Here is a 13050-nt window from a genome sequence, read left to right on the forward strand (position 1 = left end):
GCCGTAAAATGATTCCATCTTAGGTAAGCATATACTAGTATTCATGTAACACGCAATCTCATATTTAACTTGCAGATGAATCATAGGATCAAAATGTAACTTGAACATCTAATGGGTCTAATAATAAAATCAGTACGCGTTATCTTACGCAACAAAAAAACCAGCATTAACATTAGGAATGTGTATATCAGAAACAAAAACATCTTGACGGCATACAAGGCCTGGAAAACAATTTATTTTGCTTGTCAATCACTACTCTACTCTAGTTGATGCTCCATCCGTCATTTTCAGCAAGCACTTCACACCGTCAGAGGTGCAAAAATTGAAGTCATTAAAACTTCCCTGTCATTCCTCAAGCACATATCCAGGAGAAACATGACCATCATATATCTGGATTACACTGCTGGCAGAAAAGGAGGACCAGAGTCCGTCAAACCGCTGAGGCATCCTGTTGGACGTGCCAAGCCACAACATCTTTGTATGGCAAGCTTCCGCCAAATATATCCAAGGCACTGCCTACGGTGACATCTACACGACCCATTCCTGCACTTTTAATTGTCTCCAAATCAGTCATTGTGCTCACGCCACCAGCATAAGTCACTGGAATCTGCCATTCATAAAACAACGCCAGCAATGCAATGTCAGATATGAGAAGGGTAAGAGCACGAACCAGTCACAAGAAAAACAAAAACACAATGAGGTACTTCATCAATACATGAGATTTTGCATGTAAGGCCAGCGACCAGCAATAATGCCAATATAAGCCAACCAAAAACCAAACTTCCATGGTGATTCATAAGCACAATTACTGCAACCAATGCTATTCCAAACCAAGAAGACTCCAACAAAAGAACATGTACCAAGGCCTGTGTCGTACTTAAATTGGTTAATTCAAAAATCGTGAGCTAATTGTTTTCAAAGGCTTGCCAACATTGTCTTGCATCATCGGTTATCAAATTCTTTTTCTCATATTTTTAAAAGTTGGGCATTACGCTTTGACTCCACTTTGAGTCACTAATTCCAATTTTTAAGTAAAAAAAAATATTAAAACATCATAAACCAATCAGAAACTAACCTAAACTATACAAGAATTCCCTATATACATTTCCTAAGTCTGGAAAACAAGCAAGAAGAATGAAAGCTAAATGAACAAGTACACACCGGGGAATGGTTTCCAAGCAATGCCACAAGCTCGTCGTCAATTCCAAGCCTGCAATACTCAAGTGGAAGAAAGTGTTGTTAAGTTGCTCTTTTACAGGATTAATCATGATTCTCAGTTTCATAGCACTCTAATCTATTGTATGCTCAACTGGTCAAAAAACCAGTCTGAAGCAACACGTAAGTAAGGCAAAATGCACCACCAATCAATAGATGTATCCTAGAATGTCTTTTATAAGTGTCTGCGATTTCCCTAAATGTCAGAGTAAATCTCTCATGGAAAGAACTAAAATTAAAGAACATCATGCCAGAGATTTAGGAATTGCATGGAGGGGGTGGGATTTCGGGTCCATTCTTGTAATACATAATCAAAAGGCCCGTCCTTAAAGCCACAAGTATAATTAGAGAATGACATGCAGGATGAAAACTGAACCCAGTACTGTGTTTAAACTTTGTTTAAACAGCTAAATCCCAGCAGAAAGCCAAAACATCTTAGCTTGACTTCATATTACTCAGTACTGTGTCCTGTTATACTTATTGCTTGAGGAAGACTCTCTGCCAAAGCTAGTATAACAAACTAAGCTAACAAGGTGAGGGACCGTCCCCCCTCACCCCACCCCACTCCCAAATAGACGAAAAACAGAAAAGAAAAAGGGTGCGGAGCAAAGAAAAAAACCACAATGAAGAACTGAAACTGCAGCAAGACAAAGAGTACATGCATAAAAACTTGAATTTTATATATGTACAAAAGGTTTTGGAAGAAAACCACACACTGATAATACCTCTACTCAAGGTTAAGGATACTGATTCTAAATTAAACTATCTTGCTGTACCACCTATAAAAAACCTTGACAGCATTAATATAATGATTGAAGGAGTGCACTTACTTTTTTCCCTCAACATCAACTCCATGGACAAGAAACTCGTCAGCATAACGAGCCAGAAAATCCAACACTTTCTCATCAAGACATACATCACTAAATTTCTGCCACCTATCTGTGACGACAAAATATTTGCCCTCCTACAAATTGATATTTGAAGTCACTGAAAATAATCTTATTACATGGTAGAGCATAATGTGGAACCATGACCAAAATAGTTTCTTAATCACGGAGTAAGTGCTATACTTCTTAGATTGAGACAAGCTGCATACCAGGGCTAATAATCACATAAAGTGCAATGTTTTCTAAGATAAGAAATGGAACAGTCTCAAAAATAAATAATCACTTCCATTAGCTCAGAAAGATTTCATCTCAGGTATGTTTTTTCTCAAGGCCAAAGCAAACCTTCTTTCGGCAACTGAGATCCAATATAAGTCTCTCTTTCCCAACAGCATTAGCAAGCTCTTTAAGCCTGTCAAGATCCATTAGTCCATTGCTGAAAACATACTGCAGGAAAAAAGAGGAAAAATATGAGCTTGATATATATTAAACAGTAAAACAGAAGCTACTTCAGAGTCTAGCTTGTTGCTAGTTCAAATGAGCTCTCAAACTTATAACCAACACTAGAACATCCAAAACCCAGAGTTACACAAACAAGGACTTCTCATTGCATCAAAAGGACATGGTAACATGGAATAAAGGGATGCCTCCTGGCTCCTTTCATTTGAAATTTAAGAAGAAGTAATGAGTAGGACATAATTCTCTTTTTTTTTTCCTGATCAGAAACAAAAAAGGCATGCACAGAGACAGCTAATGTCAACTTAAAACTCATCAAGCATTCCTGAAGCAAAGAACATCAACTAAGGCAGGTAAACCATTTCCTGCCTCTCTTCTAGACAAATTTCTTTTTGCATATGATAAAACAATTATGCTAGGGCCTAGAGGTTTTCTAAAAGTGTGATAATCCTTTGTAATTTGTGCATAAGATGCTTGCTACTGCATATTTAAAAAGAAAAAAAAAATCAAAGGAAACATACAGATGTGACAATGACATGGCTGGCTCCTTCCTCCAAGTAACTAAAAGCATTGCTGGAATTGATACCACCTCCAACTTGCAAACCACCTAGACATTGTCATAATCTCAGTGTTCAGCAGAGGAATGGCTGTAAGTTGACGCATTCTAGCAATCATAAAATGTGAGCCTCATATTGTACCAGACGTACAATGGCTACATTAAGTTCTATTCACTTGAGAACAGCACAGAAATCTGTGCAGCAGCTAATGACACAGATAACAAGAAAAACTAAATGCAATTAAAGATATAAAAAAACATTATCCTTGTTGATTTCTGTTTATATAATTAAGATTGATGACAATATCAAGTGCCAGGCTGCCAGTTGAAGTATCAAGAGTACTTGTGAGTAAAAAAAATCATGTGCGAGCGCACGCATACACGCGCACAAAAACACATCACTATTCAACGAGAGTGTCTTTCACTTTCCAAAAAAAAAAATTACTTTCAGAAAGGTAGAGTTCAAGTATACGTGATATAAATTGTGGAGATACAATTAAGCAATAAGCTTAGATACTTGAATAACAAGTCTTAATTAACATGCATATAAAGCCAAAAGATGCATCACCAACGAGAATACCATACCAGGATAGGCATGTAATGCTTCAATAGCAGCTGATTTACTCAAAGGTTCTGCGCCAAGCATGATCACATGACCTCCCGTAAGTCCATCATCTTTGTAAAGCTTTGCATAATCTGCTGCTGGTTTATCAGATTCAAAGTTTGTTACGAGACTTGAACTTTCTTCCCTAGAATCTTGAAGAGTAGATCCTACGATTTGCTTCACTTTTCCCTGAAAATATTTGAAAGAAAGTCTAAATTAGTAAGCGTTTGCTTTGCTTTGTTATAAGATGTGCATGAATCAAACATTGGTTCCCATCATGCCAATATGGGCTACTAATACTCAATTCTCGGGCTGCCTTCCTTCTGTCCCCCCACAAATACCACCACTAGAGAAAAGGAGAAAGTGAAAAGATTCTCAAGTAGCTAAATCTCTTCTTGCCTTTTGAACAGTCACTACTTTTGGGTGACAACAACAAGACACAAAAATCTCATGTCCAAGCGCATGTGATGATAGCATGCTATAAATCACCAACTTGTTGGATGTCAGTGGTTATTTCGATCTTAGTTAAACAAATTTCCTGATGCTGCCACAAAATTCATTTGACGGTATTTCATAAGCAAATCACCAGGGGATAAAAGAAACCCCTGAATACCACCTTGTGTATGTCAATGCAAGGGCGAAACCTAACTCCACATTGGACAGATAGCCTTTGAGGTCCTGCACGCTTCAAAACAATTACTTAATCTGCAATTGTCAATTAAAGTACTTAAATATCTCCCGACTACCTTCTTCCATCCTACATACACAGTCGACGAAAGGGAAAAGAAGGTACCGTAGTAAAGCAAAGGAGCTGCTCTTAGAAATTTGTATATCGTGTGAGGAACACATATTGAGGAACTGAAACCCCATTTACACAGTGACCCAAGATTAGCCGAGCTCGCATTCACATGAAGGCTCTGAATCATCATACCTTATTGAGCTTCAAACTCAGAGTCTGGGCATCTGCGCATAAAGGGCACAATCAGCTACCAATAGATTTCTGCTATCTGATAGTCAACAATATGATCAAATATGTTCATCCATTTAACCGTTCGTGGAAAGAGAATTATTCTCGTTGCCACTTCGACATATTTTAGAGACATTTTCTCAAACACGTCCTATGCTAAGTTAAAACGACTCACTGATCCATTACCCACAAACCACATGTAATTCTACGACTTTTAATTACGAAAGAGTCTATTGGTGATAGATGACGGCAGCACTAAAAGAAGTTCCGATCATCAACTTATGAAATACTACTCTGTTTATTCATTTACAATTTTACAGAGCAATAATAAATACGTTTTGGCCGTACATAAGTGGGACAGGACGAGTTGAGAAACCTGGGTCGGAGACGACAAAACTGCGCGGGCAGTTCGTTAACATAAACAGCGACACAACCCAACTTTGCTCCCTGGTTCTCAAGTTGATTATTTGGAAGCCCCCGCTGTTGCGTCCCATTTTTTCGGGATGAAAATAAGATGTTTACAAATGATGTGATTTTTATTTAAAAATAAGTGAAAAAGGACCTGAAATAAGACTTCAAAAAATGCGACAGTTTGGGTCCAAAATTTAATCTAAAACGATTTTTAAGAAAAGAAGAGTCGTCACTTAATATTGAATTTAGATGTACCAAATCACTAAAAAATATTTTTTGATAAAAATAAAATAAAATAAAACCCTTTTCAACAATTCCAGGTCTTTGAAAAAACAAGATAAAATGAATTCAGGAGTCATGATTGAAGAAAGGGAAGACAAATGTTCAATTAACTCAAACCTGAGGCACCCTTTTAGCCTAGTCTAAGTCAGTTGCGTGGTTTAGTTAAAATTTTCCCTAATCTAACACTTAAATTTATCACATTTAGATGTTTCCTACATGGATGTAAATAAAACCGTTGAGAGGGACAAAATGTGCATTCAAGGGTTTAATTGATACCAATCGTATTAATTGCAAATGCCAAAATAATTCTCTGAAGAGGTCATGAGTATGCGAATAATGAAATTAAAAGAAAAGAAAAGAAAATTAAATTATATACATAGGTATAAGTGCTCAAAAGAAAAAGAAATGCAGCATAATAAGTATGGGAGGCAAAAACTCGTGACATAATTTTCTTATACAGAGATTAATGGGGTATTTAAACTAAAAAGTTATAATCACCTATTTTCCACGTTTGAAAAATAATTCTCCTAACATATACAAACAAATGAATTAGCTTAAATGAGATGCAATTCTAAATGACATGATTCACACATATAGAGAATAGGAGGGAGAGGATAATATAATAGGCTATATCATGCAAATGAGAAAAGATCCTAAAAAAAAAAATATGCATGAAAATGTAATGAATATCACACAAAAATGAATCTAACGCACGAACGATCTAAGGGTCTAGCGTTGGACTGGCCTATTTCTAAAAATCCTTACTAGCGTTGGACTAGCAAGTAAACGGAGGGAGAAGCCACAACTAGCGTTGGACTAGTGTGGTGACGCCATGCATTCTTAATACATAGTAAGACAAATAAGACATAAATTAAAACAAATAAACATGTAAGAACACGTAGCATATAACACATAAACATAATATCGAGATGCAAAAATCATAAAAAAAGTGGATAAAGCACATAACACATAAACCACATAAACACGCAAAAACCTATCTATTACAGTGGGGGAATGAAACCCTAACTTTCACAATTTCCTTCCAATGCGGAAATTTTCCGCAATTAACCACAATATACATCCTCTAGCTTCATTCTATACCATTTCCAATCATCATACATGGCCACAACATATGAATCATATTAAAACAGAAAAATCATAAATAATTATAAAACTTCACCAAATTCAACCAAAAGTCACAAAATAGCACCTAAATCCATCAATTCATCTCATATAAGGCATCAATTGAACATTATTAAGAAGGAAGAAAGGTTCCCTAGTTACTTACCTTAACAATTCAAGAAGAGAGCAACCTAACACCTTAATCCTCCAAACAACTTCACCAATCACCTCACAATCACTAAGTGGAGAGGTATTATGGAGCAAACACAAAATTAAACGGTGGAATTTGAAGATTGAGCAAGTTTGGAGCAAAGAAATTGGAGAGCTTTTCTTGTATTGTTGCTTGAAGATGGCCGGCCACAAGGAGCAAATTTTTGAGTGATTTTTGATCAATTTTTGAGTTATTTTAAACAAATGGTAAAAGGGTGAATAGAGTCAACAAGAAGAATTAATCTTATGGTGACACTTGTCACCCTATTTAATGCATACATATCACTTTGTTTCCTCTCACACCAATCCACTTGGTAACTTCTAATTATCTCTTAACACCCGGTAAATTAAACCCAGTATCCAACACTTAACCTAATTGACCGAATTTTTCTGAACTTTCCGCGCTTGTTTATGAAGAGAAACCTATCCAAGTGCTTGACCGGAAAGTCAAAGAGTTAAGAAACAGGCAGATTCCGTTGGTTAAGATACTGTAGAGAAACCATGGGGTAGAGGAAGCTACCTGAAAGGTGGAAGAAGAGATGCAAAGGAAATACCCTGACCTTTTCGGGAGCTAAGGTGAGAAATTTCGAGGGCAAAATTTTTTTAAGGGGGAGAAAGTGTGAGAACCCGTAATTTTCTTATTTTTTAGGGTTTTTCTCGTTAATGGCATGATTTCTGTATTTTCTTTCTTAGGAAAATTTTTCTAGATAATTTTTATGAGTAAATATAATTTTTCGATGATTTTTCTAGTATCGGTTAGTTTTAAGAAATTAAAAGTGTATACCGGACGTGGGACCCACTAGCGCGAAAAGTTCGGAAAAATTCGGCCAATTAGGTTAAGTGTTGGATATTGGGTTTTATTTACCGGGTGTTAAGAGATAATTAGAAGTTACCAAGTGGATTGGTGTGAGAGGAAACAAAGTGATATGTATGCTTTAAATAGGGTGACAAGTGTCACCATAAGATTAATTCTTCTTGTTGACCACTATTCACCCTTTTACCATTTGTTTAAAATAACTCAAAAATCACTCAAAAATTTGCTCCTTGTGGCCGGCCATCTTCAAGCAACAAGACAAGAAAAGCTCTCAAATTTCTTTGCTCCAAACTTGCTCAATCTTCAAGTTCCACCGTTTAATTTTGTGTTTGCTCCATAAAACCTCTCCACTTAGTGATTGTGAGGTGATTGGTGAAGTTGTTTGGAGGATTAAAGTGTTAGGTTGCTCTCTTCTTGAGTTGTTAAGGTAAGTAACTAGGGAACCTTTCTTCCTTCTCAATAATGTTCAATTGATGCCTTATATGAGATGAATTGATGGATTTAGGTGCTATTTTGTGACTTTTGGTTGAATTTGGTAAAGTTTTATAATGATTTATGATTTTTCTGTTTTAATATGATTCATATGTTGTGGCCATGTATGATGATTGGAAATGGTATAGAATGAAGCTAGAGGATGTATATTGTGGTTAATTGCGGAAAATTTTCGCATTGGAAGGAAATTGTGAAAGTTAGGGTTTCATTCCCCCTCATTCTGTCCGGCACTGTTCATCATAGTTAGAGGCTGAATTAGCTTTGGATTAAAACATAAAAGTTGTAGGGAATGATATTTTAGAGATGCCTGCAAAATTTCAGGCCAATCGGAGTAGCGTAGCTTGTGAAAAGACTGAATTACCCCCGCTGCCCTGTTTTCACCCGAACTTGAGAATTGCTTCTGTAATAGGTTATTTTGGTTGGGAATACTCCCGAATTGGTTGTTGAGGTCTTCTGAAGAAATGTAGCCTGGTGTCTTAACTTTCGGATGTCTTTGGAATCACTTGAATTGGACTTAGGTAGACTGATTTATGATGATTTAACCAGAATGCGGTTTGTTCACCTGTTTTTGCAGTTCTGGTTTAGTATCCTACCTTTTTGGCCTAGTTGCACTATGAACTGGACTAAGTGGCCTTCTTCAATATTGTAGCCCTATCTGTTAGCTTCGAAACGGTGTGTATTGTATAATCGTAGTGCCATCCGCAATGGTCGTAGTGCTTAGAGCGTGCATTGTGAATCAATACGCGTAGTGCCGGTTGTGATCAATACGCTTAATGGCGTCAAAACTGTGTTTAGGTCTTAGAGCTTAACGTGCATTTCCTAATTTTCCCTAGCTTACGTGAATGCTTATATATGTTAATGAAGCTCTATTTTGGTAGTATGTGGTATTGGTTTATAACTTGTAATCAAGTCTTATTGTGCTTGTTTGATTGTGTTAGGACGTGACGGTGGTGCAAAACGCTTTTTGGGCGGAGGTGTATGAAACACCATTTACTTGCTTGGTGAGTGTACTACTCACTTGCGTGTTAGTCTGTGGCTTTGCTATATTAGCTATTGATGCTTTGAATGTTATTTGCACCATGAAAATGGATTAAGGCGAGAGTGTACTTGTCACTCTCACTCTTTATATCCTTATTGCAACTGTTTACTGTATTACTTGAGTGGTACATGAAACACTGGCTTTGGTGTCGTTTGAACGAGTATCCAACGACCATTACGGTTACTGCGGAGCTCAATCCCATTGGTAGTAGATTGAATTGAACCGGCGAGGGTTTGGTCATGAAAATCGACGAGCCATGAGAACTGTTATATGGAATCTTGTAGTATGAGACTCCCGATTCCGGTATACTCGAGTATTACCAAATTTGTACTGTTTGGAGTTCGGGCCCGGTTGGGGTATGTTGGGTGGTCGGAATGGAAGTAAGTGGAGCCTACGGTTGGTTACTTTGTAAACATTGACGGAGGATCAATGAAATTCGATCAAATATACAATCGAGGAAAAGGGCTCTTGAGAGCCGTCTGTATCCTTTTAAGCATGTTGCGAATGTGTGATTTTGGGTACTTCTTTATTGAATGTTTCATGCCTATATGAACTTGGTTGCTTGAGTGATAGTATCTCACTAGACGTAAACTCACTCGATTTCTTTTATTTTCCTTACAGGAAATTGAACACTTTTGGAATGGTTTTGATAAATGGTTGCTGAGTTGAGCTAGTTGTAAATTACATTTTTGTGTAGCTCCTCAATGGATGAAACTCTAAGAGTATTTGAATCCGTTTTCCTCTTTTGAGATGTAACTTGCAAGCCGTACATGTATAACCTTGGTGGATCACTTTTGTATGCTCATTTGGCTTGTAAATGCTGAATTTCAAGTTGTATATGTGTTATTGATATTTGATTGGATTTCGGACTGATTCGTTTTTCAAACGGCAAAAGAAAATTTTCGACGAGAAAAGCCAGAGGCGAATCCGGCCAAGAATCCGGCCAAAAACTGGCCGGATTTCTGGCCGGATTGCCTTGGAAAAAAATTTGAATCCGGGCAGTTACCCACTACCCGGTATCCAACCAAGAATCCGGCCGGATTCTGCCCTGCCGGACACTATTCATGTCGGCTTCGATGTTCATTTTTTTTATTTTGTGTTTTTGGCTTGCCCGAGCGCGCGTTATTTTTTTTCCGAAACGTTTTAGATCATATTTATTCGCTCGTTAGTCCTGGCGAGAGTTGGGCAGGTAGTCCGCTAACCTCTTTGGTTCGCCTTAGGGGAAAGTGGGGCTGTCACATAAATGCCTCTCAAATAATTATAAAAATTAACTAAACAAATATAAGAAAATTTGAATGAGCATTTAAATCAAATAAATGAAACATATAAAAATATATAAACATATAGGAACACGTAAGAGCACATAAGAGCACGTAATTGACATTGAAATAATAGTAATAGGTGTACCTCCCTTTTGAAGTGGTGAATAAATGGAGTCAAATTGCCCTATTTATACTCAAAATAAACAAAAAAATCATGGCACCAATTTAATTGAAAAATAATAATAACAAAAGTACTAAATTCACACTAATATGTCAAACATAAAGAAATTTAAGAACATCTAAAAATTACAAGTTAAGTATATTCAAAAGTAGCATAATTAGCTATTAAAGAAAAGAAACAATCATAATAAAGAGAGTCAAAAATCACCAGGGACTGAATTGCAAAAAATTGAAAAATTTTTGAGGGTAAAAATATAATTTTCTAAAGTTTATGGGCCCAAATTAAATAAAAGATAAAGTTTCGGGACAGAAGTACAATTAATTTAAGGACCTAAGTGAAAGAAATTTAAAATGTTCTGAGCCGAAGTAAAACTACTCCAAAGATCAGGGGCTAGAGTGCAAATTTTCGTTTCTGATTTGGGCAAGAAAAGGTCATCGGGCCTTCTTTTTATTTTTACTTGGGCCGAAAATTCCTAAGCCCAGCCGAAATCCAAAGGAAACGAGCAGGCCAGCCTGTCTTTTTATCACTCAAGCCCGACCAAAAAATACATGGGCTCTGACCTCCTAGCCCGAACCGAAACCCAAAAGAAATAAAACAAAACCCATTCCCAAAACCCAACCAAAACTAACCACAACCCACCAAAAAAAAACATTAGCCCGTCATTTTTCTTTCTCTTCTTTTCGTTTTTTTTTCTTTTTCTCTTCTTCTTCCTCTTCTTGTCCGGCCCACTGAAGAAGCTTCAGCTGGTGGCCATGGTGGCCTGCGGCGGCGCCATCACCGGACCGCCGCCGGCTGCGGACGAATTTTCGGCCGCCAAATTTTCACAAAATACACCCCCTCACTCGATTTTTTGCGTAGATTGCATTTCCGGGGTTAGTTTTTACAAAAAATGACCCGAAAGTGGCCAAAAAAAACAAAAGACAGACCAGTTTTATTTTTTCAAATCACCATAGCTTTCACTAAAAATTATAAAAAAATATACCATAACACTCCTTACAACTTCTACAAAACACTTATGATTTTAATTTGACAAGAAAACAACATAAAAAGGCTAAAATAAAGCAAAACAGCCCCCTAAAATTCCTTTTTTCCATTTTGACATTTTTTCAAACAGTTAACATGCATATACAAAAACCATTCTTCTTTTCCTAATCTTGTTCATGACCTATCCCAAAATTTTAACCACACAACAGTAGCAATAAAAACCAGCAAGAAGCAAAAGAAACTGGACACTGAAACATGGATGTAATAATAAAAAAAAAAATCGGAAAATACCTCAATGTAGGTAGTAGTCCCTTGACCAAGATGTTTGATACAATTTCCAAACCTTGAGCGTATCTTCCTGGCTCCCTTTGGTGATTGATTTGTGTGTGGATGTGTTATGGGAATTTAGAAATTGAGAGAGCGAGAGGGAGAAAGAGCCAAGACAGAGAGAGTTGGAGTTTTAATGCTTGTGTCTAGTGCATGTGTGATTGAGAGAGCCAGAGAGGGAGCCGAGAGAAGATTGAGGGAGATGAGGAGAAAATCTGCTAGTTTTTCTTGGGAAGAAAGAGAGAGGACCGAGAGCTGTCTTTTGGAGGGAGGAAGAGTGGAGTGTTTGGTTAGTAAAAACATGACGGTTTTTTACCTAATGACAAGAAAGATGCAAGGAAAAATATGATGGTTTTTCTCAAATAAAAAGAAAGATTCATGGAAATTTTGAATGCAAAAATATATCAATAGTGTATTTGGTGAAAGATAAATAATTAGGAGAAGATTCTTGATTTCTTAATTTTCTTTTTTTTATTGCTTTTTATTATTATTTTTTTTCCCTAAAACAAAACTTGTAGAAATGAGAAAAATGCGTATTAAAATGCAAGGAAAAATAAATAACTCATTAAATAAAAAAAATTTAAAAAAAAAAAAATTTTGGTGTCTACTCCCGCATCGAAAAAACACCCAAATGGAGTACGTACGCAGGCACGGATTCATGGGTTCGTAAAATGGGAGGAAAGAAGTAGGAAATTTGAGCTTTTAACTGTTCAGCCCCCAAAATTTTCTTTTTATTTATTTGAATTCCATACTTTTGGTTTTGTATTAATGTGGTGCATAATCATTTCACGACCATGTGATGAAACGTTGGAGTTTTTTGAAGAAAAAAGTATTTGAAAATATTAAGATGCACTTTTTATTATGTGATAAATGAAAAGATAAGAGAGAAGAGAAGATTATTTGAAAAAAAAAAAACTGTAACAATCCTGTAGGGCTTTTTATTATGTGATGAAAAGATAATTAGAAAATAATAATTATCTGTTTCCAAGAATTAACGTTTGATGAAACGTGAAGATGGTTCTAGGTTTTTTTCTGTTAGGACCGTTGCATTCTCTTAGTAAAACAAAAGGAAAGGAAAAACACTTACACGATTAAAAAAAAAAAACTCAAAAAACTCACAAGATTATCCCTATTTTTGGATTTTATGATAACAATCAACATATTCATTAACAAAGGCCAATTTAATGGTAATGACAGACAAAAACTTTTGACAATCATTTCTAATGTTTCCAGGCCTGGATTAG

The 13050-nt window shown here is 36.4% G+C and overlaps 1 protein-coding gene across 3 annotated transcripts; it reads right to left on the reverse strand.

Moving 5' to 3' along the window:
* Nucleotides 1-63: 63 nt before the first annotated feature.
* Nucleotides 64-12073, reverse strand: LOC113775424 (1-(5-phosphoribosyl)-5-[(5-phosphoribosylamino)methylideneamino] imidazole-4-carboxamide isomerase, chloroplastic-like). Of its 3 annotated transcripts, none has more exons than XM_027320292.1 (9): nucleotides 11771-12073; nucleotides 4509-4678; nucleotides 4332-4393; nucleotides 3697-3904; nucleotides 3077-3162; nucleotides 2445-2546; nucleotides 2046-2179; nucleotides 1162-1210; nucleotides 64-607 (listed from the first exon to the last, which is right to left on the reverse strand). In XM_027320292.1, the coding sequence occupies exons 2-9, from the start codon at nucleotides 4642-4644 to the stop codon at nucleotides 431-433; spliced, it is 954 nt and encodes a 317-aa protein (XP_027176093.1). In that variant the 5' UTR covers nucleotides 4645-4678; nucleotides 11771-12073; the 3' UTR covers nucleotides 64-430. The 3 variants fall into 3 exon arrangements, with proteins under 3 accessions (XP_027176093.1, XP_027176095.1, XP_027176094.1); XM_027320294.1 differs by lacking the exon at nucleotides 11771-12073 and adding an exon at nucleotides 5059-5119; XM_027320293.1 differs by lacking the exon at nucleotides 11771-12073 and adding an exon at nucleotides 5031-5100.
* Nucleotides 12074-13050: the final 977 nt, after the last annotated feature.

This window comes from Coffea eugenioides, chromosome 6, assembly GCF_003713205.1.
Source record: "Coffea eugenioides isolate CCC68of chromosome 6, Ceug_1.0, whole genome shotgun sequence".
Taxonomy (NCBI): domain Eukaryota; kingdom Viridiplantae; phylum Streptophyta; class Magnoliopsida; order Gentianales; family Rubiaceae; genus Coffea; species Coffea eugenioides.